Source organism: Phallusia mammillata, chromosome 4 (assembly GCF_965637545.1).
Source record: "Phallusia mammillata chromosome 4, kaPhaMamm4.hap1.1, whole genome shotgun sequence".
Lineage (NCBI taxonomy): Eukaryota > Metazoa > Chordata > Ascidiacea > Phlebobranchia > Ascidiidae > Phallusia > Phallusia mammillata.
This window is the reverse complement of record NC_137255.1, coordinates 25,896,355-25,918,553: the sequence shown is the minus strand read 5'-3', so window position 1 is coordinate 25,918,553 and position 22,199 is coordinate 25,896,355. Positions and strand designations below refer to the sequence as shown.

At 36.4% G+C, this 22,199-nt stretch overlaps 4 protein-coding genes across 4 annotated transcripts; 1 reads left to right on the top strand and 3 right to left on the bottom strand.

The window, feature by feature from the left end:
* Positions 1-7,201: 7,201 nt before the first annotated feature.
* Positions 7,202-11,913, top strand: LOC145225093 (uncharacterized). Its single transcript, XM_080091730.1, has 9 exons — positions 7,202-7,333; positions 7,399-7,445; positions 7,830-7,970; positions 8,040-8,238; positions 8,527-8,727; positions 8,932-9,192; positions 9,615-9,771; positions 10,741-10,915; positions 11,169-11,913. The coding sequence occupies exons 1-9, from the start codon at positions 7,302-7,304 to the stop codon at positions 11,474-11,476; spliced, it is 1,521 nt and encodes a 506-aa protein (XP_079947856.1). The 5' UTR covers positions 7,202-7,301; the 3' UTR covers positions 11,477-11,913.
* A 58-nt stretch (positions 11,914-11,971) lies between these two features.
* On the bottom strand, positions 11,972-17,568 carry LOC145225096 (sideroflexin-1-like). Its single transcript, XM_080091734.1, has 11 exons — positions 17,373-17,568; positions 17,031-17,103; positions 16,793-16,966; positions 16,616-16,714; positions 16,208-16,283; positions 15,527-15,612; positions 14,875-15,002; positions 13,947-13,996; positions 13,249-13,298; positions 12,744-12,791; positions 11,972-12,418 (listed from the first exon to the last, which is right to left on the bottom strand). The coding sequence occupies exons 1-11, from the start codon at positions 17,470-17,472 to the stop codon at positions 12,322-12,324; spliced, it is 981 nt and encodes a 326-aa protein (XP_079947860.1). The 5' UTR covers positions 17,473-17,568; the 3' UTR covers positions 11,972-12,321.
* A 1,473-nt stretch (positions 17,569-19,041) lies between these two features.
* Positions 19,042-20,253, bottom strand: LOC145225098 (transmembrane protein 231-like). Its single transcript, XM_080091736.1, has one exon. The coding sequence runs from the start codon at positions 20,244-20,246 to the stop codon at positions 19,320-19,322; it is 927 nt and encodes a 308-aa protein (XP_079947862.1). The 5' UTR covers positions 20,247-20,253; the 3' UTR covers positions 19,042-19,319.
* A 39-nt stretch (positions 20,254-20,292) lies between these two features.
* LOC145225101 (large ribosomal subunit protein uL16m-like) lies at positions 20,293-22,183 on the bottom strand. Its single transcript, XM_080091739.1, has one exon. The coding sequence runs from the start codon at positions 21,119-21,121 to the stop codon at positions 20,384-20,386; it is 738 nt and encodes a 245-aa protein (XP_079947865.1). The 5' UTR covers positions 21,122-22,183; the 3' UTR covers positions 20,293-20,383.
* Positions 22,184-22,199: the final 16 nt, after the last annotated feature.

The window sequence follows — 22,199 nt, the reverse complement described above, 5'->3', positions numbered from 1 at the left end:
GAGATGAGAATACTTATCTTGTATGTTTATGTGTTTTCATAGTTTGTATATAATGTCCTCAATGCAACACCTGATTAACGCACTTTCTTCAAAAATATAAATTACCGTATTTTTACATTTGAGACATTTAAACATAAAACCAATATGTGATTTTTAAAATAAACTATAGTTTAAGAGTACATAACTTACATATTGCCCAAATCCAGTAAACGTATCAGTAAAATATTTGATCCGATACGATCAACTACAGGGAAATTTTTTTTTTCCAATCTACGCAGGGAGCTAAAGTGTCTTGTACAATAATAAAATCATGAACCATACTTGAAACTGGCTTTGATCTTTTTGCTCAGAATATCAGTAAAATCTCTTCAGACGTAGAAGGTTATTAAACCATTAAGAATTCCAAAGTCAAATTAGGCAGAGCAGAACATGTTTTGCTCCATCTAATGACAGGCAACACACATCACAATACTTGTAACGTGATAACTTTCGCTTTTACGTTTAGTGTGACATAACACTATGACGAGGAGTTATTGTGATGATTTACTTCTGTATATAGTGGGTGGATTATGGCTTCGTTGACGGATTGTTTTGGGTTATGACAAAATGTTTAATGTACATTAATATTACAGTGAAGCAATATGTAGAGACGACGTCTCCATTCGTCTTCCAGATATGTTTACTAGCTATCAGTGGACTTAAGTTACAATACGTCAAGTGACATGTAGGTTTAACATGAATAAAAGTCATATGTAGAGCTAAGTTCAGTCCAAATGAAATAAACAAACCCAAAATTATGTGACTATGCGGCCCCAAATCGAAACCGAAGTGCAGCGCCGAGAAAGATGATATTTGACCCACGAAATTTCCAAGAAAATATTCAAATTACACACGAATTTGTTGTTGTGGCCTGATTGAAATAAAAATATATAGAATGGATATGTTTAATTAGGCAGTTACTGCATGTTTAATCATAATTTGCCTCTTAGTCTAGTTACACCTGAAGCAAGCAGTTAATGGCAAAAAATGGAAGCCACGCATTCGTTCAGTAAAATGAGGTTGGTCATTTCTGTGTTGTAAGAACGTAGACAGAATATATGCTACAATGTTTGGGATTTTACAGGTTGTGTTTCTGTGTGTTGCTAACAATGACCATGACTATAACTGCAGGTTAGACAAGCTATTGTTCAACACGTTTAAGAATTAGTTGGAACATAGACTTATTTTAATTTATAGCATATCTTTTGAACATTAAATGAAAGAATATTAAAAAGCAGAGCGCCCGTACGACCCATGCATCATGAACCCGTGTGAAAACAACTGTACGTGTGAGTGTATGCTTGCCAACAACTTTGAAACAAACAGATACCGGTGCAAGGAAAGTAAAGAAAAATGCACACGGAGTAGGCCTTTATAATTCCCTTCTAAATGTAGACAATATTTAAGAACTGCCAATTTCCTGTTTTACTGAAGCTTTGGAGGTACAATGTAATAATGACGCAATTCGTATAACCCTGCCGGTTTGGTATGTGACGTTATACGCTTTAAAGCATGACGTCACTGTAGATGAAATCACAAGCGCTCTGTAGGTTTTAAGTCAATATCAGCCGGTTAAAAATAATTGCAAAGCTTTTGTTAATACCTCCATAGCTGGGGAAAAGCATTACAGGTAAACTTGAATATGATATTATAGCCTGTCAGAGCTTGTTACCAGTACAAGTCTATTCATAAAATGATTGTGCCTGTGCTCATAAATAACCTTGATCAATAGCAAACTGTGTCAATAAAATGTTCAAATAGTTAGACGTATGTTTTCAAAAATAAAATCACCAAGTCACATACAACATCTCGTTCCTTAACGTGGCATCGGAACCATTGCGGTAAAAGATGGAGTGCGTGAACAAACTCGCGATGGATTCACCAGGCAGTTGCACGCGCCCAAATCGGTCCTTGTGGCACAAAGCGCGTTCCTTCAACACTTCTTTTTCGACTTCAACAGGTTGCAGTCACAAGGACTTGCAGGGCCCATTCAGATCATTATCGAAAGCAACAAATGCCGCTTTACTTGATCCTAGGCCCAATAACAAAACGTGCGAAACCAAACTCGGCCGCGGACCTTTGACCAATTCCGGCGTACAGAATTTTACAAGGCTACCCGGCACATCCGGGAGCGCCAATCAACAATGCGAAAAATGCGGCGAGGAAAATACAGTGCGTGAAAAAAAGCTTGCAAGTAGAACAAAGAAAAATAAACGAAAACGGCATTAAGTGGAAATAAGGGACTAGGTGAAAACAAAGAAACAATTTTAGTGACGTTAAAAATATAACATATAAGAATCACATTTCAAGGTGAACTAAAGTGACGTTATTTTGCATAAGTGAAATACATAAAAGGCTATCCCAAATAACATAAACACATAAAAACAAAACGATACCACAAACAAATCAACAAGAAAATGTACAGCGACTGACGTGTAAAATATATTCGCCACAATGCATTTGTGTTTTCCTGAATAGGTTTAGGATTAAGTGAAAACAGGTACCCGTCGTTGAATTTTGTCCTTTGCCTTTTACAGAATATATCGTATTTCGAAAATTTGAACTATCGTTGTTTATCAATGCAAATTCAAATAGGCCAAAAGAGCGTAGGGATCTTCTTAAAACTCCAGAACCCTATTATGCCTAATATGCAAAACGTTTGCATATGACCCTCATTTAAATCCATGTATACAACAACAATGAAATGCACTGTGATTTCAAATTATCAAATTATCAATGGAATTTGTCAATCAATCAAAATAGCGTAGCTAGAGATCTACAGAACCCTATTAAGCTTAATATGCCACATATATGCACATTTTATGTATACCACAACATTGTGGTTGTGATAAATGAGTTCCACCTACGTGTGTTGGTTAATGTGGGAGGGTTAATTATTCACATGATTGTTTCAATCTTAACGCAAGAGATATTATAATAATTTGTTTTCGCTATATTCACACGTTATTGGTACCTTTAGTAAGTGAATTGTAGGCTTACTTGTCAGTACAAATCAGTTAGTTTTAGTTTTGCCGGTTACAATAATTTTTTTAAAAGAAAAAGTTTTAAAAAACATCAGAGCATAAATGACTTATTAAATTTTGACCAACTATATGTTCTTAACAGGTAATAATAATTGTAAAGTTTGTTGCACTAGAAAATGAAACATTTAATAGTTGTCATATCAATATTTGCGCAACTTGTCAACGCGCAAACGTGGCATTCGTTCCAAGGATATGAATATCTTATTGTTTACGAACCATATGCCAGGGGATATCAGAAGGCTGAAGATGGATGTGCTACGAAAACTGCTACAGTGGCAAACGTTAAAACAGCAGGAATTCAAAATTTTTTAGTAGAAATGATGAATTTGACGGGTAAGTGTACAATACATTGAAAGATGGAGCGTTATCTTCCTGCCAGTTGCATTTGAAACGTGTTTAACATTTTTGGTGTGATGAATTATCAACTTTACAAGTCGAATTGATGGTTATATGTGGGCTATATGTGTGTGCATATTATGTCGAAGAACTTTATTTTATCAGAAAAAAAACTCTAACAAAAGGCTAATTTATAATGCTGTGTTATTTTCTAGACTTTCCATATTCTCTGTATATTGGTGCAAAGCGCATCGGAAACACAAACACCTTCCAATGGACTGACGGAACAAGTGTTAATGTGGGACAGTGGAACGGTCGTGAACCAAACAACCGTGGTGAAAATGAGAATTGCGTGATAATGGGTTGGATACATGACCCTAAACCACCGTACAAGTGGCGTGATGTATCTTGTTCATCCAACTCAAGATATATTTGCCAAAGATGCGGTAGAGGTAAATAGAACGAGTAAAACCTTGGTTAATCCGAAACCATGTACCATTAATCAGCACTTAAATCGGGAGCTACATATGGAAACCTGGAAAATATTTAGGGGACTTATCCACAATGTTTTAAACGTCATCTGTTTATCGAATTTTCACAGCTTGCATTCCTGCTACTACCACTGCTGCGCGGACTACAAGTTCAAAACCAAGCACCAAAACAATGTCAAGTACAGCATCTAGCACTTCGGTGGAAACAAGCATAAAACCGTCGCCAGGTAAATTCATATGTTTAAGTGAAAAAAACAACACTCAAATGTGGCCTAATGCAGCCAAAAAATGCCGTTTAATTTGACAATATTTTTAAAAACACAGAGAGGACCCCCACAACTGCTGCAGAACAAACTACAAGTCCAATACCAAGTACCGCGTCAAGCACAATATTAGGTACGTTGGAGAAAATAACAAGCACCATGTCACCATTGGGTTAAAAACAAACCGAAAACGAACCGTCATATCTATCTTAAACTTCGTTAACGGCTTGATGCACAAATATAGAAATTAGTTGTTTGGAATGACTGTCAGGGCATTCATTTTTTAGTATTGCGACTAAATTAATTCCCAAAACTTGTTGTCAAACTTATTCATTACTTTTGGAAACTCCGATAATTACCACCAGGGTGACATCACAAAAAAACACGTTGCAATATATCGGAACAAATGTTTAATGTCACTTGTAATAACATTTAAGTTATTTGTTACATGTCGCGTGTATGTGTAACAAGCATCCTTAAACAGAAGTCCATCCCAGTATAGAAACTAAAACCATAAGCGTATCAGTTTCTATTTTTGATACGGCGTGAAGGGGGTAGGTGACGTAGAAATTTTGCACATTGGTGACGTAACGCATACAAAACAAACACAAGAGAGGAGAATAACAATATACAAACCTTTACCTCAAAACACAACTTTACTGTTCATAGAAATTCCAATAACCAATGCTTCACAAATCATTACACCATACACTTTTTTTAAAGCGTTTTATGACCAGGAAGTTAAGTTGCTGTTGGGGTTCTGGCAAACTACTTTTTCTTGGTGGTCGATTATTTGTATCTGATGTCAATTGGGCGGCATTTCTATCTTTTCAAACTAAATCCATTGTCTTTAAAAATCACATCCATTTATCTGAACTCAACTAAACGTTGACAAATTTTGCCAATAAAAAAAGTTTTCCGCTTAATTTTTAAAATTATCTAAGTTTTTTTATTTTATTTCTAGACAATAAACTCGACAACCAGTTGCTGCTTGTGGTGATTGCCGCTGCCGGTGGTTGTGTATTTGGTGGAACGTTGACCATTATGTGTATTCTCTGCCGAAAGCGTGAAAGGTTCATGTTTGAACAATGATCTGTTGTAAATCATATTTATCTCGTGATTTTGTGACTTTTTTTCCTGCAGAAGGGAAGCAAAAAACAAATTCAAGATTCATGAATATGAAGAAATCGGTATGTTAGAATGAACATAAAAGCAACAACAACACTACATTGGATTTTTGTAACTTACAACCGAACCAGCGTTACAACAGTTTAGAAGCCACATGTGTTTTAAAGGTTTTACGTAAATTACTTGTCCGTTGTGGAACCAAAAATGTTTCTATTTTGTTGTTCACCTTTTTGGTGTTTCACAGATGAAAGAAATGTTAAAGGCAAACAGATCAATGCATCAAAACAATCCGAAAAAGCCAACGTCTCTTCAGAACTCGATGTTCACAAGACCAATGAAGCACATGTTGACAATAACACAGCCATTGCCCGCGCCAGTTACATATCATTGGATGACACAGTGGTTGTGATGAAAGATCCTGTCGACGAAACAACTACAATTACTGCTTCAACTGATCAAAATGAGCAGGAAAGTCATGAATTCATAGTTTGTATATAATGTCCTCAATGCAACACCCGATTAACGCACTTTCTTTAAAAATATCAATTACCGTATTTTTACATATGAGACATTTAAACATAAAACCCATACGCGACTTTTAAAATTAACTAGTTTAAGAGTACATACATATTGCCCGAATTCAGTAAACATTTCAGTAAAACATTTGATCTGATACAATTAACCATATATTTTTCTTTAACTATAAAGAAACCTTTTTTTCTAATCTTCGCGGGGAAATAAAATGTCTTGTACAATAATAAAATCAAAAATAATACTTGAATCTGTCTTTGCTCGTTTAGCTGAGGATATCAGAAAGACCTCTTTAGACGTAGAATGTAATTAAACTATTTGGAAATCCAAGGTAAAATTAGGTACAGCAGAAAATGTTTAGCTCCACCTAATGACAGGCAACACACATCACAAAACAAAACTCGTAAGGTAATAACTTTCGGACTTTACGTTTATTGTGACACAACACTATGGCGAGGAGTTATTGTGATGATTAACATCAGTATATAGTGGGTGGATTATACCTTCGTTGACTGAGTGTTTTGGGTTATGACGAAATGTTTGATCTATTTTAATATCACAGTGACGTTATATGCACAGACGACTCCAGTCGTGTTTAAACATGTTAACTATAGCTTTCAGTGGACTTAAACGTTACCAATAGTCGAGTGATATCTATACGTTTCAATTGACTAAAGTTACACATAGTACTGAATTCAGATCAAATCACACAAACAATCCCGAAATTCCGTGACTATGTGGACTCAAGTCTAAACCGGTGTATATCGCTGACAAAGATGATATATGACACACGAGTTTTTCAAGCAGATATTCAAATTACTGGAAAACACACGAATTCGATATTGAAACAAATGCAATTAAACAAATGTGTGTAGAATGGATAGGTTAATCTCAAAGACTATTACTTTAAGTTTGAATAACGCTTTTCACTTTTCGTGTAGTTACAACCGCTATAACTGTTTAAGATATTCAAAAAAAATAGCTTGGCAAAACCCAAATCGGTTAAAGTTTGGCAAAACGACAACAATTACGCCTGGAGGTTGAAAAGTTCCAAGCATCTTGTGTTGCTGCCTGTTTTTCACCGAAGGCAAAAACGATAAGTGCAGCAACCCCGTGGGTTTTCTAGAACTTATAGGCGTAATCCGGCTACACTAGAATTAGGCAAGTTTCACACTAAAGTAGCAGTGGCTTTGTGTAGGCTAGGTTTCCCATTTACTCTTATATTGCAAAACTGTTGGCCAACTTGCTTATTTCGAGATTTGTTTTTGAACCTAGTTGCTTTATAAAACATTACATGCAAATCTTATGAGAAATTAACTAAAGAGTAACAAAGCAGTTTTATTGATATTAGAAGTGTTGAACTATATTTATTTACATATTCAACTTTTGTTGTTGGGTGGTTTAACAAGACAGTTAGTTTGTAACTATTTTTGCAGTACATTCATCAAGCCAGCAGTTAATGGCAAAAAATGGAAGCCATGCGTTTGTTAAAAAAAATGAGGTTAGTCATTTATGTGATGCATTAACATGAACAAAAAATATGCTACAATGTTTACGTTTTTACAGGTTGTCTTTCTGTGTGTGGCTTGCAATGACCATAGCTGGAACTACAGGTTAGACAAACTATTGTTCGACACGTTGAAGAATTAGTTAAGCACATAGACTTATTGCACTTCAAAGCATATCTTATGAAAACTAAATAAACATAGGTACACAAGACACGGACTTAAATAGTAGCTTTAATAAAAATCAAATTGCCAGCGATGGAGAATAAAACGTACAGAAAAGTTATGTGTATATAAACGCGCTTGTTTCCGCTTGTACGTTATATTTTCACCGATTGTTTTTGTCAAAACGTCTGTTTATTAAAATGAATACGTTTCATTCTGCATCGCTGGCAATTCGGTTTTTATTAAATAAATATAGTAGATATGCAATTCTAACCTTGTAGCAACACTAATAAATTGTCTAACATTTTTTTCACGTTTTTATGAAAGTTTCCAGTGCGTTCGAAGCAGAGCGCCCGTACGACCCATGTATCATAAACCCGTGTGAAAACAACTGTACGTGTGAGCTTGCCAACAAATTTGAAACAAACAGATACCGGTGCATGGGAAGTAAAGAAAAATGCACATGGAGTAAGCCTTTATAATTCCCTTAATTAAATTGGAACAATATTTAAGAACTGAAAAGTAATTTTTTTACAGAAGCTTTGGAGGTACAATGCAACAATGACGCAATTCGTGTAACGCTGCCGGCTTGGTTGGTGACGTTATACGCTTTAAAGCATGACGTCACTATGGATGACATCACGAGTGCGCTGTATGTTTCAAGTCAATATCAGCCGGATGAAAACAATTGCAAAGCTTTTGCTAATACCACAAAAGCTGGGGAAACACAATACAGGTAAACTTGAACATGATATTTGACCTTAAAAGAATAAAACGTAATTTACAAGTGCTTGTTACCTGTACAAGCCTATTTATAAAATGATTGTGTCTTAGCTCATTACAAGTAACCCTGCTCAATAGCAAACTGTGTAAATAAACTGTTTAAATGGTTAGACGTATGTTTTTTATGTAACAAGTTTCAAAACGGCTGGTTAAAACAATGTCCGCCTAAGTTCTAGGTCTCTCCACACAGTTTACAGTTCAAAACTACACATACACCCCTAACTAATGGTTCACCCCACAGCCTTATTCTTCTTACGACATTCACAAATTGCGATACGATGACGCGTATCGTGGGGGAATCCCCAGAGTGGAAAGTGATTGTCACCAACCAGGTTTGGTTTGAGAAGACGGTCGCGGATTTTTACGGTTACCCTGTGAAATTGGTGAACATCAGTTGCTTATATCCAATTGACTTTATCATGAAGACCCTCTTGAAACCAATGTAAGTCAGTTGCAAACGATGAATAATTGATTTAAACCTACATAGATTTTATATTCTGCCTGCTTGGCATTCCATAAAGAGTTGCATTCTTACGTTTTGGAAACAAAACCGATTTTGTAAAAGCATATAGAGCCAATAAATGATAAGCTGCAGACAGTGCACACTGATATTTTCACTATATTGCAAGATATTTTCACTTTTTAGTTGCTGCCAGCCTCAACCATTTAACACCACAAACGGAAACCTAGGCGTTGAAATGACTTTGGGAGCAGAAGCGCCCAACAAAAACGGGATCATGACGTCAGCACTTGACTTGCCTCTTTCGTACATGATTGGTCAGGAGTTATTCGTCACGCTCGAGCTAACAGAAGATAGTGAATTTAACCTGACATTACTGGATTGCTACGTTTCTCCCCATTTCACTGTGGGAAAGGATTTTGACACAGTGGATATAATAAAAGACAGGTATAAAACCGAATTTTAAAACTCGTTTTAATTATTGTTTATCATCAGTGATTATGGAGTAGAGTAAACCTTGGCTAATCCGAACCCGTTTGGACCAAAATACTGTCCGGATTAGTCGAAAACCTGGATTAACCGATGTCGATAAGTTACAGCCTTCCCACATTACAAATCAATTGTACCTCAAGTTTTGTCCGAATTAGGGGAAGATCCGGACTAACTAAATCTGCTGGTTTAACCGGGGTTTACTGCAAAATAGGTTATTCTGGGTCATATTAAATGTTCGTGTTTAGGTAGGCCTTATTTCTTTGTGAATATCGCCAATTGGCTCAGCTTTTACTCAATTGTCGCCTATTTTCCAAAATTATCTTCCAAGGTAAATAGCAGGCATTAGTTAAGTTGGATTGTCATGTTTCTGTTTTTAGGTGTCCGTCGAGATCAATTCACTTTCGACACGAAATAACAGAAAACGGCATTGGGAAGAGAACGGTATTCATGTTTCAAGTGTTTAAATTGGGAGAAGCCGCAGATTTCTACATTCATTGCCACGCTTTGCTTTGCAACGAAGATTGTGTTCCCAAGGTAAAATATGTTCAAAAGCTTAGGCCAACTAGGCTACATTATAAAGAGCAAAATGAAAGCCTTCAAATGTATTATATTATAGGTTCCCAAGGTAACAGAATCAGTTGATAAAAACTAAAGAAAATAACCTAAAATAAGCAAGCAACGAGTAAAGCATAATAAAACAACGACATGCTAGAGCAGTGGTTCCCAACCTTTTTTGTAACATTCCTCCCTTTGCCCATTTTCGAATTATCCATTCCTCCCCACAAGAAGAAAAACAAATATAACATAAAAAATTATAGCAATTTGAAATCGACCTTATAATTAGGGATGTCCATTTTAGAATCTTTTACAACTGGTTCTAAATGTGAACCGGATCCAAATTATAACGGACATCCCTAATGTATATGCAAAAATATTCTGTAACATTTCCATTTTTTTTTATTTTTTTACAGTTTTTATGAAATTCCTCCCCTGAACCCTAGGGAGGAATTCCTCCCCGGTTGGGAACCACTGTGCTAGAGTCTAAAACCAAATAACACAAAACATTGAAAGAAGGGCAACAGAAAATTGATATTTTTGGTCTGCATGTAGTGAACGCCACATAACGCTACCCATTATAACCTCCATTGCAACGTGAGAGTTGTAAACGGGCCTGAAATTGAAGTCTGAACCCGGCCCGAACCGAATCGTTTTTAAAAAGCCCGTTTGACCCGAAAGTTTGATTGACAGGCCTATACATTGCAGGCTTAGGCAAGACCAAGACAACAAACACAATACAAGATTGGTCTTGAACAAAGTGGCTGTCTGATATTAGGTCAGGTCCAGCCACCAGCTACTTAAATACTTAATTTTATTCAAAAAAATGCTGACACATAGTATAAAGTCGGGCCCGAATCAAGCCCGTTGTTTTAATAAAGCTAAGCCCGAACCCGGCCCGACTTACAACTCTGTGCAACATCACGCAATTGCATTGGTTTCTGACAGTGCACACAAAACCGAACCCGATGGGGCCGATCTTTTGGTGATCCACTGTCGTCGCTGAAAAAGTCAAGTTTGATATTACAACGAGATTTCACCACCGGACCTGTACACGTCAGAACAAAACGAACTGCCAAAAAGCGAAAGCAAAATCCAACACCACAGAAACCCCCAAAATCAGGTATAAGAATCAATAAAGTTTTTTATAACGGTAGATCTTTCTTGACTATATTATTTAGTTTGCGGCACGCACATCAAAAATAATCAACAGTTAATCCTTTTCAGTAATAACTAAACAAGGGCAAGTTGGGCTGCCTACAAAATTGCTGCTTTAGGTCTATAGATACAAGAGTTTGTTGCCCAGAATTACCAAGCTTTAACCCATATGTATGCTAAACGCATAACATACAACTCATGTCAATGCTGAATTTCAGACCAGGCCTTTTCTTGGATGATCCCAACTCTACTGGCTTTCTCCAACCTCACGTGTGTGGCTCTGCTCGGTGCGCTCTGTTACGCCCTCGCGCGGTCAGTAAGTTCCCGCAGAAACCAGCGACTTCGCGACAGCCTACATGGAACCCCTGTCTCGGACTTGTTTCTAAGACGAGACAACGGCAACCAATCAACTTGCGCCACGGAGACCGTACAGCTGCTGAGTGTTCACCCGCAGTTTGATTATGCCAAGAAATGCACAATGCTTACACCTCCAACATCGCCAAGCACCGGGACTGCAGCAAAGTAACGCACAAGACTTTAAACAGCTGCAGTTAATGGAGAAGCTTGCATAAAAAATGCCTTCAACGTCTTAAAGGCTATTAATGTACATTTAACTGTAAGAGAATTTTTTTTAAGAGCATGTAACTGAACTAAGTTGCCAAATGTGATATGTGTTTAAGTTCCGTACATGCCATCTGCAATTTTGTACGGACTTCAAACAGCAGCTAATGAAAAAGCTTGCCTAAAAATTGCCTTTGACGTCGTATTGGTTGTTTCTGTACAATTAACTGTAAGAGAATGTCTTTTAAGAGCATGTAACTGAACTGAGTTGCCAATTATGATATGTGTTGTTTTTTGTTATAGTTCCATACTTGCTATCTGTTTCATGAAATGCGTTGGTTTTTGAAGGGCTCTCTTGAACTGTATGTGCAAAAGCAGCACAGCTTTTTCAGAAGCAATAAACTTAGCAAAAGCAAAAATAAATCGCTATCGACCTTTGTTTGCAGTCACCTCACAGATATAGGTGTTGTTTGATGCTATTTCAAGATAAAGAATTCACTAAAATGTAAAAAGCAATACACATAATGATGAGTCAGACCAACCATATCCGTTGTGCAGACAAGCACGAAGGTAAAATAACAATTCAATGTATAGATCGGCTGCAAACCTATGACATCGAAACACAGGACCATAGCACACTAAGAGCACGTGTGATTGTTAAAACGGTCAAAAGTTTTAGGTCTTAAAGTCTAGTGTTAAAACATCTCCGTTAAATGAGGGTAAAAAGATAGAAGCGTTTCTAAAACGAATAAAAGCGTTATGTGCTATGAAAGGGTTAAAAACGAATTTTGATACGCCCGGTGTTGGTCTCTACAGCCCCTTGTTGAAATAAACTCTTTTGATTTCAGGATCTTGTTTAGCAATCGAATCTTGGAGATCCTTCTCCAATGAGGTCACCGCAAGTGAACTGTTCATAAAAATTATATGAATGTAAATAGAATACAACTTTGAGCTTAGTAGTATAATTAGTTACGGTCACAAACTTGCATAAAACACTGATTTTTTTACGAGGTTCGAACCGAGGACGCTCCCGGGGACGAATCCCGATTAAGGTTTTTTTTTGTGCCTGTATATGGATCCAGGCGCCTTAGAACATTTGACCACGTTAGAAAACTGTAGTCTCAAGTTAACGCCATTATGATAAAGTTGATCAAATAATTCCGGCAAGAAATTATAAATAAACTGCTAGTAGCTAGAATATTTTCAGAGCAAAATCTAAACATAACGCTCACCTCATTTGCGGAAACAAGGCGCAACACAACGGTGTCGCGAAGGAAAGTCTGTAATTGAATTACAATTTGTTCAAAGTAGCAACAAGATTTTACAAGGTTGTGTTTGGAGCCTGACTAAAAACAATAGATTGTTTAGGAATTTCAAAGTTGTAAATTTTAAGTGGCTTTCAAGTTTGTCATAAAATTCCTGTAAAATGTGCCACAATGTTTCATACACTTTTCACAGTTGTTTTATGCGTATACTGTTTCACCAATATCATATCCTTGTGCTTGCTTATAGATACCGGTGATGCCGGTCTTGATTTCATAAGAATGAATAACTAAATGTGTTCATAAATTTGCCACAAAGTTGGTTAGATTATCTTCAAAAAGTCCACATTAGTCGTCTGTTTTGCATTTTCCATATTTTCAAAAGATCAACTTGGTTCCAAAGCAAAATATTGTTTGGTCCGTCTGAGTAACGAGTGGACCTGAAAACCAAAACTAAAATCGCTCTTTTACTTACGAGAATCCAACAAGCAAGACTTGGATTGGGGCATTCATGGCGGGGTATTTCTGTAAATAACAAAAAAAACATTTAAAACATATATTTTTAGGGCCCCGTCGAGTGGTCCCACCAACGTCCCACCCCCAGTCGTGTTTACCAACACTACGCCAACCTCACTTTCTTGTGAGCCCTAGTCACATAACGCTTTATAATACGGTGTAGCTGCAGCGCGTTTTGGTATCATCCACCAATCGTGCCCTTTATATTTTTTGCTCAATAACGTTGCGCAGCTATTTCCGGCTTGGTGATTGTTTTAGTGCAATTGGGTCACTATGATGTCTTTCACCAAGCGAAATATACCCAACTCAACTCAACTTAATTTATTTTTTTACTACAATAATTTCTTAGCATGCAATCAAACAAAAATAACACAGATATGTGCGTCACAATTAAAATTTAAAAAAAATATATTTTGCATTTCTAAACCCAAATAGTCAATTTGGAATTTTTCAAATATAAAATTGCGAATAAAAATTAGGTTTTTGAAATAAAAAATTCTTTACGGGGTCCGAATAGCCGTTTTGTATTTTTTAACCCAAAAATTTCGCCCTTTGACAGGCCATTTGAGTAAAATCTACAACAACAAAAGTACGATTCGATATGCACAAAAGAAATTTCCTTTCCAAAATCGGAAAGAACGACAGCATGAATCTTACTTTTAGAAAGTTTCCTTTCACTAGTCGGTTCATAATGATGGGTGGAATAGCTGAAATTAAACATACAATTCCAGTATTACAAACGAATGACACACAAAGAAAATACAACTTAATGTAAATATAAGGGATTTGCCGAGCTGATCCAGTACCCAAATACTCGGTACCGAGCATCTGGGAGAATAAGAAACAGCGGTTTAATATCTAGCAATGGAAAAAAATAAACATCCAGAGTTCGTTACGTAACGCTACGAATTTTCGTTTCTTCCATCAAATGATTATAGGGTTTCAATTGTTGGGTATTCGTTAATATCTGCTTTGTGGAAACTGATGGGTAATTTGGTAATAAAGTTACAGCATTTAGACGTTTTCTTATTCGTCCTTTATAAAAAGCCTCATACAAATAGCAGGGGTCTTGATTCTTGAAGTATATGATGTAAGATTCTTGTGTTAACAAACCGTATGCATATTTGTTTAAGTGATGTTTGAACGTAACAAGATAGCGTGCTCAAACAGATCCATACATCATGGTGGAGCTACTAGCGTAAGAACTCACAGTAGATAGATTTGCTAAATTTCGGTAGGTGGCGCACGCACATATTTTAAATGCAATTTGTGTGAAAAATGCTGACAGTTAAGGCTATTAGGGTTGGTCTGAGGTTTCGTAAAAACAACAACAGTAAAATTAACCTAAACCTAGTTCTTTATGTTGAATTTAGTCACTAACCTTATCCCAGTCTGACTGTTATTTTAAATAACTGCGCTCTTTACGCCATCTATCGGTATTTAGTAAAACTTCTCTGCTGGGAGTTCTTACGTTAATAGCTCTACCAGATATTAACCACAAAACACCTTGGGAATACTGCAACACATTGTACATAAGTTTTTAACCATAACCTCTGTTAATAGATGCACGAGGCATGGAGCTCACCCATTCCAGGTAGTGCCATCCCAATTCGCGAAACAACCACTTGGAAAATGGCGCTTCGTGCTGCTTTCTTTGAAGTTCCAAGCCTCTCCCCACTTGCACTTACCACCGGAATTCCTTCAGATAGTTCCCTAGGGAAAGTAAAAACCTCAAATTATAAGAAGTGGTGTAGTGGAGGATAACTGTTAGAGGTTTTATGCTAAAACAAGTATTTAAAGCAGTGGTTCCCAACCTTTTTCGACAAATTCCTCGTTTGACAGTTTACAAAATATTTTCGTTACTTCATAATAGACTACATAGGAGATGCTTAACCATACAAAGATCATTTAAAATTGGGGTTTTTATCAACTTCACAGTTCATATTCCCAGAGCTTAAGTGTCTATTTACAATGTCGCAACGACACTATAAATGTATTTTAAAAGTCTACCACATTTGAGGCTAGTAAGTTCCGGAAATATTTTTGTCGCATTTTACAAAATCCAGAAAAGCACAATATTGTTGCGTACGACACACTCGCAAACGATATCACAGAACGTCGCAATTGCATGCTTACATCATCGGTTTACACCACACTGCATGATACAGCGATATGTTGCGTCAGGGTACGATATGCACGTTATCTTACGTCCTTGTTATTTACATGACACGACTTACCGGCTTCTCATCATAGGAATGTTGATACAATTTGCTGACGCAACAGCCGCAAATGGAACATATCGCCCAACCAAGGAAGGTAATTTCTGCAATACAAAACAGGAGTTTATGTAGAAGCATCAAGCCAATATATGATGGCTGCACCAGCCAATACGGCCAATCTCTCGTCACCAGCTGCACTGATGAGACCTTATCAGTCGAAACAGTGTGCACTGTCTACAGCTTAAAGAGGGGCGACTACGAACACCACACAAGACACAACTTAACAGCAATGCTTAAAATATTACGGCATCTGAAAAAGATTAGTTTAAGTCTTTTTTTGTTTGTCAGTGCTTTTGAACCCTGGTTATGCGAACTCAAATGGGTGCATGAAATATTTCCACATCTTTTCATAACTTTACGTTTAATTTTATTCTGCTAATGGCGATACAGAAAAAAGACCTTAAAAATGGTAAACACTGTTGGGTAATACCAGATTATAGGGATGGGGATCGCTGTTTTTTGATGCTCGGTGCTCGGCCGAGCAGTTGTACAAACTGAGTCAAGCATTAAATTTGCATATTCATGCCGTTCTGCAGTTTTGGCCCTTCCCTACTAGATTACATAACAAACATCCTATTTAGCCTACGTCTAATCAACATTATTTGCATTATATAACATCAATTTAAAAGTTCAACACACCTTTGTGTAGGAGTTGAGAGTAAGAGCAGTAGCTACAGCTCCACCGGTAGCGAAAACATAGGATGTGAACAAACGCCTACAGCACAGTCATAAAACAATGTAAGTTAAAACAATATGTAAATGACACTACTTAAGCATTGCTGGAATCAAAATAAATATACAAGTGTAAATAATATGCAAATTACAAAATTAGGAAACTAAAACAATTTCCCATATAAACTAATAAAATAAATGCAACCATTTTAGTTCAAACAACATATAAATACTTTAAATTAAACATTTCAAAATAAAACATGGGAAACAGTGTAGTTTATTGAATGTATATGTGACATCCGAATCACAGCAAATTTTAGTTTACACAAATGTTGGGAGATTTAGAAACATTAAAATTGTTACTCTTCAACTTACGTAGTGGAAATTGGAGCATCCCCACTCCTGTTTGTGTAATTTACAATAGCGTTGAAAGATTGATTTGCCCACTGCCAAAATATCACAGCTGGAGCAGTTCTGTTAATAAAGTACAAGGGTAATATAAACAATAAAATAACACTACATTTCAAGTAAACTGTAAAAAATGAAACCAACTTGTAAAAGGTCAATAAACAACCAGTAATTGTCATATTCATTGGAACTTGAGCAGACATCCGGCCCAAAATAAACATTTTTTCTTTCGTATCTGGATGAAAAGCGCTGTCATATCGGTACTTTGCTGTCCAGAGGTCTTCCTCAGTTGTTCCAGAAGGGAGTTCGGCCCCTTCACTTAAATTGTCACAAATGAAAGTTTATCTGTAAGTTTTTAACATTTCACAGCTGAGCCACATACCGTGACTTTAGCACCAGTGTTTTTGCATTTTCCAAATCTTTGCTAGATAGCAAAACATTCAGTGGATTGGTTACTGCAAACAAAAAAAGTTGAAACGTTTTTTAAGTAATTTTTAGTGAACTTTTTACAAATCCAATTATACCTTTTATGTTAAATACAATAGCCCAGCATATTTCTTTTTTCATGTGTATATATTGTTATATATAAGTTTGCAAAAAATGCAACTAACAGTAAATCATAATGACATGTAGAGATGTATAGGCATAGCCATATAGCAATCTTATTCATATTGAGTGCATAGATGCAAAAGGTCTAAAGAGCATTAAAAATATTGTATTGTACCTTTGAAAAAGTGCCTAGCCCTTCCACCATATGTATCTTGGCTCCATTTTGGTTTTGACAAATCAATTTCTTTCAATGCTTTGGTTAGTTCGTCTGACATTTTAAATGCATAGAAAGTTAGACAAACAATCAAACGCCTACAAAAATAAATAAACTAAAATCTAAGGTCTGAAATGCAGCAAACGAAAGAGTTAATGACCACGTGAACCGTTGTGCAATTAAACATGCATTTATTCCAATTACATTTTTGAAAATACCTCCTAATAATAAGTATGTGGGCCTGCACTGCAAACTAAGCAAAACTGTGTGCAACTCTTCCAATTTATAGTTTATACCTAAAGGTATCTTGTTGTTAGTTATCGGTATTGGTGTGCACTGATAAGATTTGTTTGTAGTCTCAAATGTCTATTTTAAACTGCAATGTCACCCCAACTAGTTGGTTCACGGTTCAATCAACACAGAATGTACGCAAGACTGGCGGCTGGCGCACACCGGTATCACATTCCGAAGTTGCGCGTCAGGGGTTTTCTCAACTGACCACTCACAGCGTTTTAAATAGGGGCGTATCCTCGACTTGATACAACTGACAACAATGTTAATAAAAGATGCTCAATGCTGATATGAAAAAAATGCTTCAGCACATTCCTATAACTTTAGTTTTACCATTGCTAAACCTAATGAAACATGTCAAGGTTTATGCTTATGCACAGACCTCAAATTAGACCATGCAAAATTGTATGCATGTTTTTGCACTCTTTTCGGAGATAAGAAAAAGTTTGGCAAGAACATATTGCTAAAAAATTAAGACGATTTAAATAAAATTCGAAATGCACCAAAATTTATTTTCATGTGTTTTCACATTTTTACGCTTGGTCGGTCAACCGTAAAGCTGAACGGCACATGTTTTTGATTGTGGATACATTTTTATTTTTGCTTTTTCGTTTACCTGACTAAAAAGCTGAACTATCAGTGTGCCTAAATAACGAAATAAACCCACATTCCCTTGTGTACAAAAGTGTTATAAATCATTGGTCAGTTTGATATCCTTGTCCTTGTGTAGTGTTTGTCATGCGAAAGCATTAGATTTAACATCATAAACTTATAAAATTTCCCAAAGCCAGAAGTCATTTAAACGTACTGTATTTTGTGTGTCCTAAATTTGATAGTTGTGTTGTGGATTCACAATTTCCCTTCGTTACGGAGTGAGGAAGCTTGTGTTTCCAGTCGTTTGCCTGCAAATGTGATTTAGTGTTCCCTGCTGAATTTTGTACCATGTGTTTTGCGCGATATTAAGTTTTGCGTTTTGCTTAATAAAAAACTCTACACACTGGATTGGAAACACACTGGCCTCAGTTTACAATCAAGACTGGCCATGATGTAAATTTAACGGCCACCCCAACACTTGCAGAATCGTTTACCGTCAATGACTATGCGGTTGTAGTTTTTACCTGGGGCTAAGGTCTACTTTTACCACAAATTCAATTTATACAAAGGTTTATGTTTCCAACATTTAACAGTTAAACCACATGCGGTATTTAATAAAAGAAGCTTCCTCACAAACCTAATACACTGTATAACCAAAGTGCTGCCCAACTAATAATATTTACACAACTAAAACATATGCACCATGTCAAAATGGAAATATAGTTTTGTAAATAATCACTCTATGTGACTACAAAAATACTTTATTATGCAAAGGAACTCAACCAAAAACAAAACCGTTTGGTTGGAAAGCACAAATATTGAAATAGTCACAGTTTATCGTTGGTAGAAAAGCTAGAGTACCACCGCACTTGAAGTATCAAACAAAAATATAAAAGTAAAATATGCATATGATACACGTTTTGACAAAAGGTGTTACAAATAAAGTATTCACATCTTAGGGAGACTAATCACTACATGTAAAACTTACAAAATATACCACAAAGCAGCAAAATAAAAACAAGATTACTGTTGCTTTAATTTTGGACGCTCCACAATTGTTTGAAATACCTGACTACTAAAGACAGCTACATTAATTTTCTTAAATACCCACAGAAACAACAAGAGTATTGTCACATACTGAACCCAGCCCCATTTAATAAGCTCCCAAAACCCAGGTGTGTATGTTATAGTTTCTGTTGGGTAAGTAATAATTACTTCTATCGTAAAAGGCTGACTGGCTCCACGCCCTGATTTCCAAATGGGATAGTTCGGAGCATAGACAGTTGTAACATTTCTCTGCGAATAGCTGCTTAGTATGTTTGTCAAATCATAATCACTTGCAAAAAGGCTAGTTGAATTTACAATGCTAGTATTAAACCGGGTGTCAGTGCCTCTGTGTCTTAATGAAATCTTTTGATACATCCTTAAGTCACCAAAAATTGTAAACTTTGCTCCAGGAGTCAAGGATGAGAAAGCAATATATGCCAAGCTTTCCATTTGAAAAGTTGACATTCTGTAGAGCTTGAAATCAAAGATTAGAATCATTTGCAGTGATGTAATGCTCTCAGATGCAGCGAGTGGGAACTGGGCTGTAAAATTCAGTTGATCAAATTTGCCATCACCATTTACATCAGTTTCAGTTGACTTGACTGAAGGAATACGTAAGTTCTGCTGCAACAAGGAGTTAAAGTTAGAGTATGTGCTCCATGCAAAGAATCCCCCGGGTTGTGGAGTGTCAAGTATTATCATTGCTTCCTTTTTGAACTTGACATCAGGTTGCTCTTGGTACGTGTTTGTGGTGATCCAAAAACCTTGACTGCGATAGGCAATAAGCAAGGGTGGTATAAAAGTCAACACAAGGGTAATAAGGATAAAAAGTGATGCTTTTGTGCAGAGGCTGGACTTGTACCGATTCATAATAGAATGAGAGTAGATTTCAACCACCGTCATTTTTGATGTTATTTGGTTGTCACAGTTTAAGAATGCTTTTTATCAATCTGTAACATATAAACAAGGATTATTAATGAAAACAATATTACATGAAAATTTTTATGATTTACATGTAAAAATTACAACCAAACAAAGCATTATCTCATTTTTCCAAAATGTTTGTAATCTGAAAGTGAAACAAATGATCGCATTCCCTGCATATTTTTTGTCACAATTTCACGAAATGTAAAAAAGTTTTCATTTTCATCCTCCAAGCGTCTTTCTTCTTCATACATTTCTTCCAACATCTCGTACTCCACAGCCATTGCTGGAAAAGGCAGAGTATTGGCGATCCCTTTCAGAAAAGGGAAGGCAGTAGAAAATTCTAAGTTCCCACCAATTTCAAATATAACTTGTCTAGCTTGAACTGGTGTCACATAATAGTCAATTTTTCCCTTGCCACCACCCATGACAGCTTGCAACGGATGCTTAGTAATAGCATGGTACGGGGCTTCTACTCTCCAAATTGCATGCACTCCATTCCTTTTTACAAATCGATTGACTTGTTGTGTGATGTTATTTAAATGTCCATGCTTTAAAAGGCCTCCTTTCACTGAAATAACACCATACTGTTGTAGTTCAAGTTCTGCACCTTTTCCACGACATACTCCCCTTGTTAGATAGCCTTTACGCATTCGATTTTTGGGAGGCTGATTTGGTGCTTTGTTTGGCAATCTAAGTGATGCTCCAATTTTCGGAGAACTTTTATCACCGTATTTCAACTGTTCAACATTATAGTCTTCTGGAGTCCAGCGTCTTGTTGCAACTGATTGGCAGCGCCATAGAGTTGTAGGATACAGCTTTACTGTACCAGAAAATATAAACTTTAGTGACATTTTTTAAAGCAGCAAGTTTTTCAATACAAACTGCAGTTAATTTTTTGTAATCATTGCAAAAAAATCACGTTTTAAATGTGTGATTTCAACACATCAGTTTAGTATTCTGCTTTAATCTGTGTTGTCAGGGAAAAAACAGTTTATAAAAGGTACCGTTCACTAATATAAAGCGGTAAAATTACTTTTGCTTTGAAAACCAACCAAACTATGAAATCAAATATTTTCTGAAGAAAAATGTTCAAACAAACATAATGTTTCAAGGAATTCCCTTACACAACAAATCCAATGAGCTAAATGCATATCTCACTTGTCTTTAAGGCTGGAGTAAGAATGCTTGTTTGCCACCAAAGTTGTTTTTTCTGTTCTTTTTCACACTACTTACAGGTATAATTTTATAACTTACAAGGAATAAACGTACAAGCGAAAAGATGCAGAGTACACTTTTGTCTAAGGCTAAGCAAGATTCACACCAGACGCGGTTGTTTTCGAAAGTGTGAATCGCGACCGAAAGTTGGGTCGCCTGTTTTGTAAAAAAACGCATCCACTTATAAGCTCTTTAACTTTTGAGTGTAATCGGAATGTTCGGTAAAAAAGGAATAAATTTGGCTGAAACTGACACAGCAATTTTCATAAAAATGCATCGTGTCTACGATGGTTATAACCAACCCCCAAAAAACGAATTAATTTTAAATAATGTGTTAGAAAGAATGTTAGGCAGTTGAAGTATATTTGAAAAGGCAGCAACTTACGTCCATTTTATTTTAGTTATTTGGGGGGGAAGTTTGACGCCAACCAGAAGAAATGGTTTTGGTTAGTACAACGGTTCCCAACTTGTGGGTAGCGACACCACCTGTGGTCGCTTGACAATTTGCCTAGGGTCGCCTAAGGCATGGTTCCCAACTTAATTTAGGCCATGGACCACCAACCCCAATAAAATAAACTCATTGTCCACTTACTGTTGAGAAAAAATACAGTCATTTTTCATTTAGGGTTACTAATTTCATCGTTGGGGGTCAACGCAACTTGGCAAATGTTATCAATGGGTCACGGCACCAGAAAGGTTGGGAACCGCTGGGGT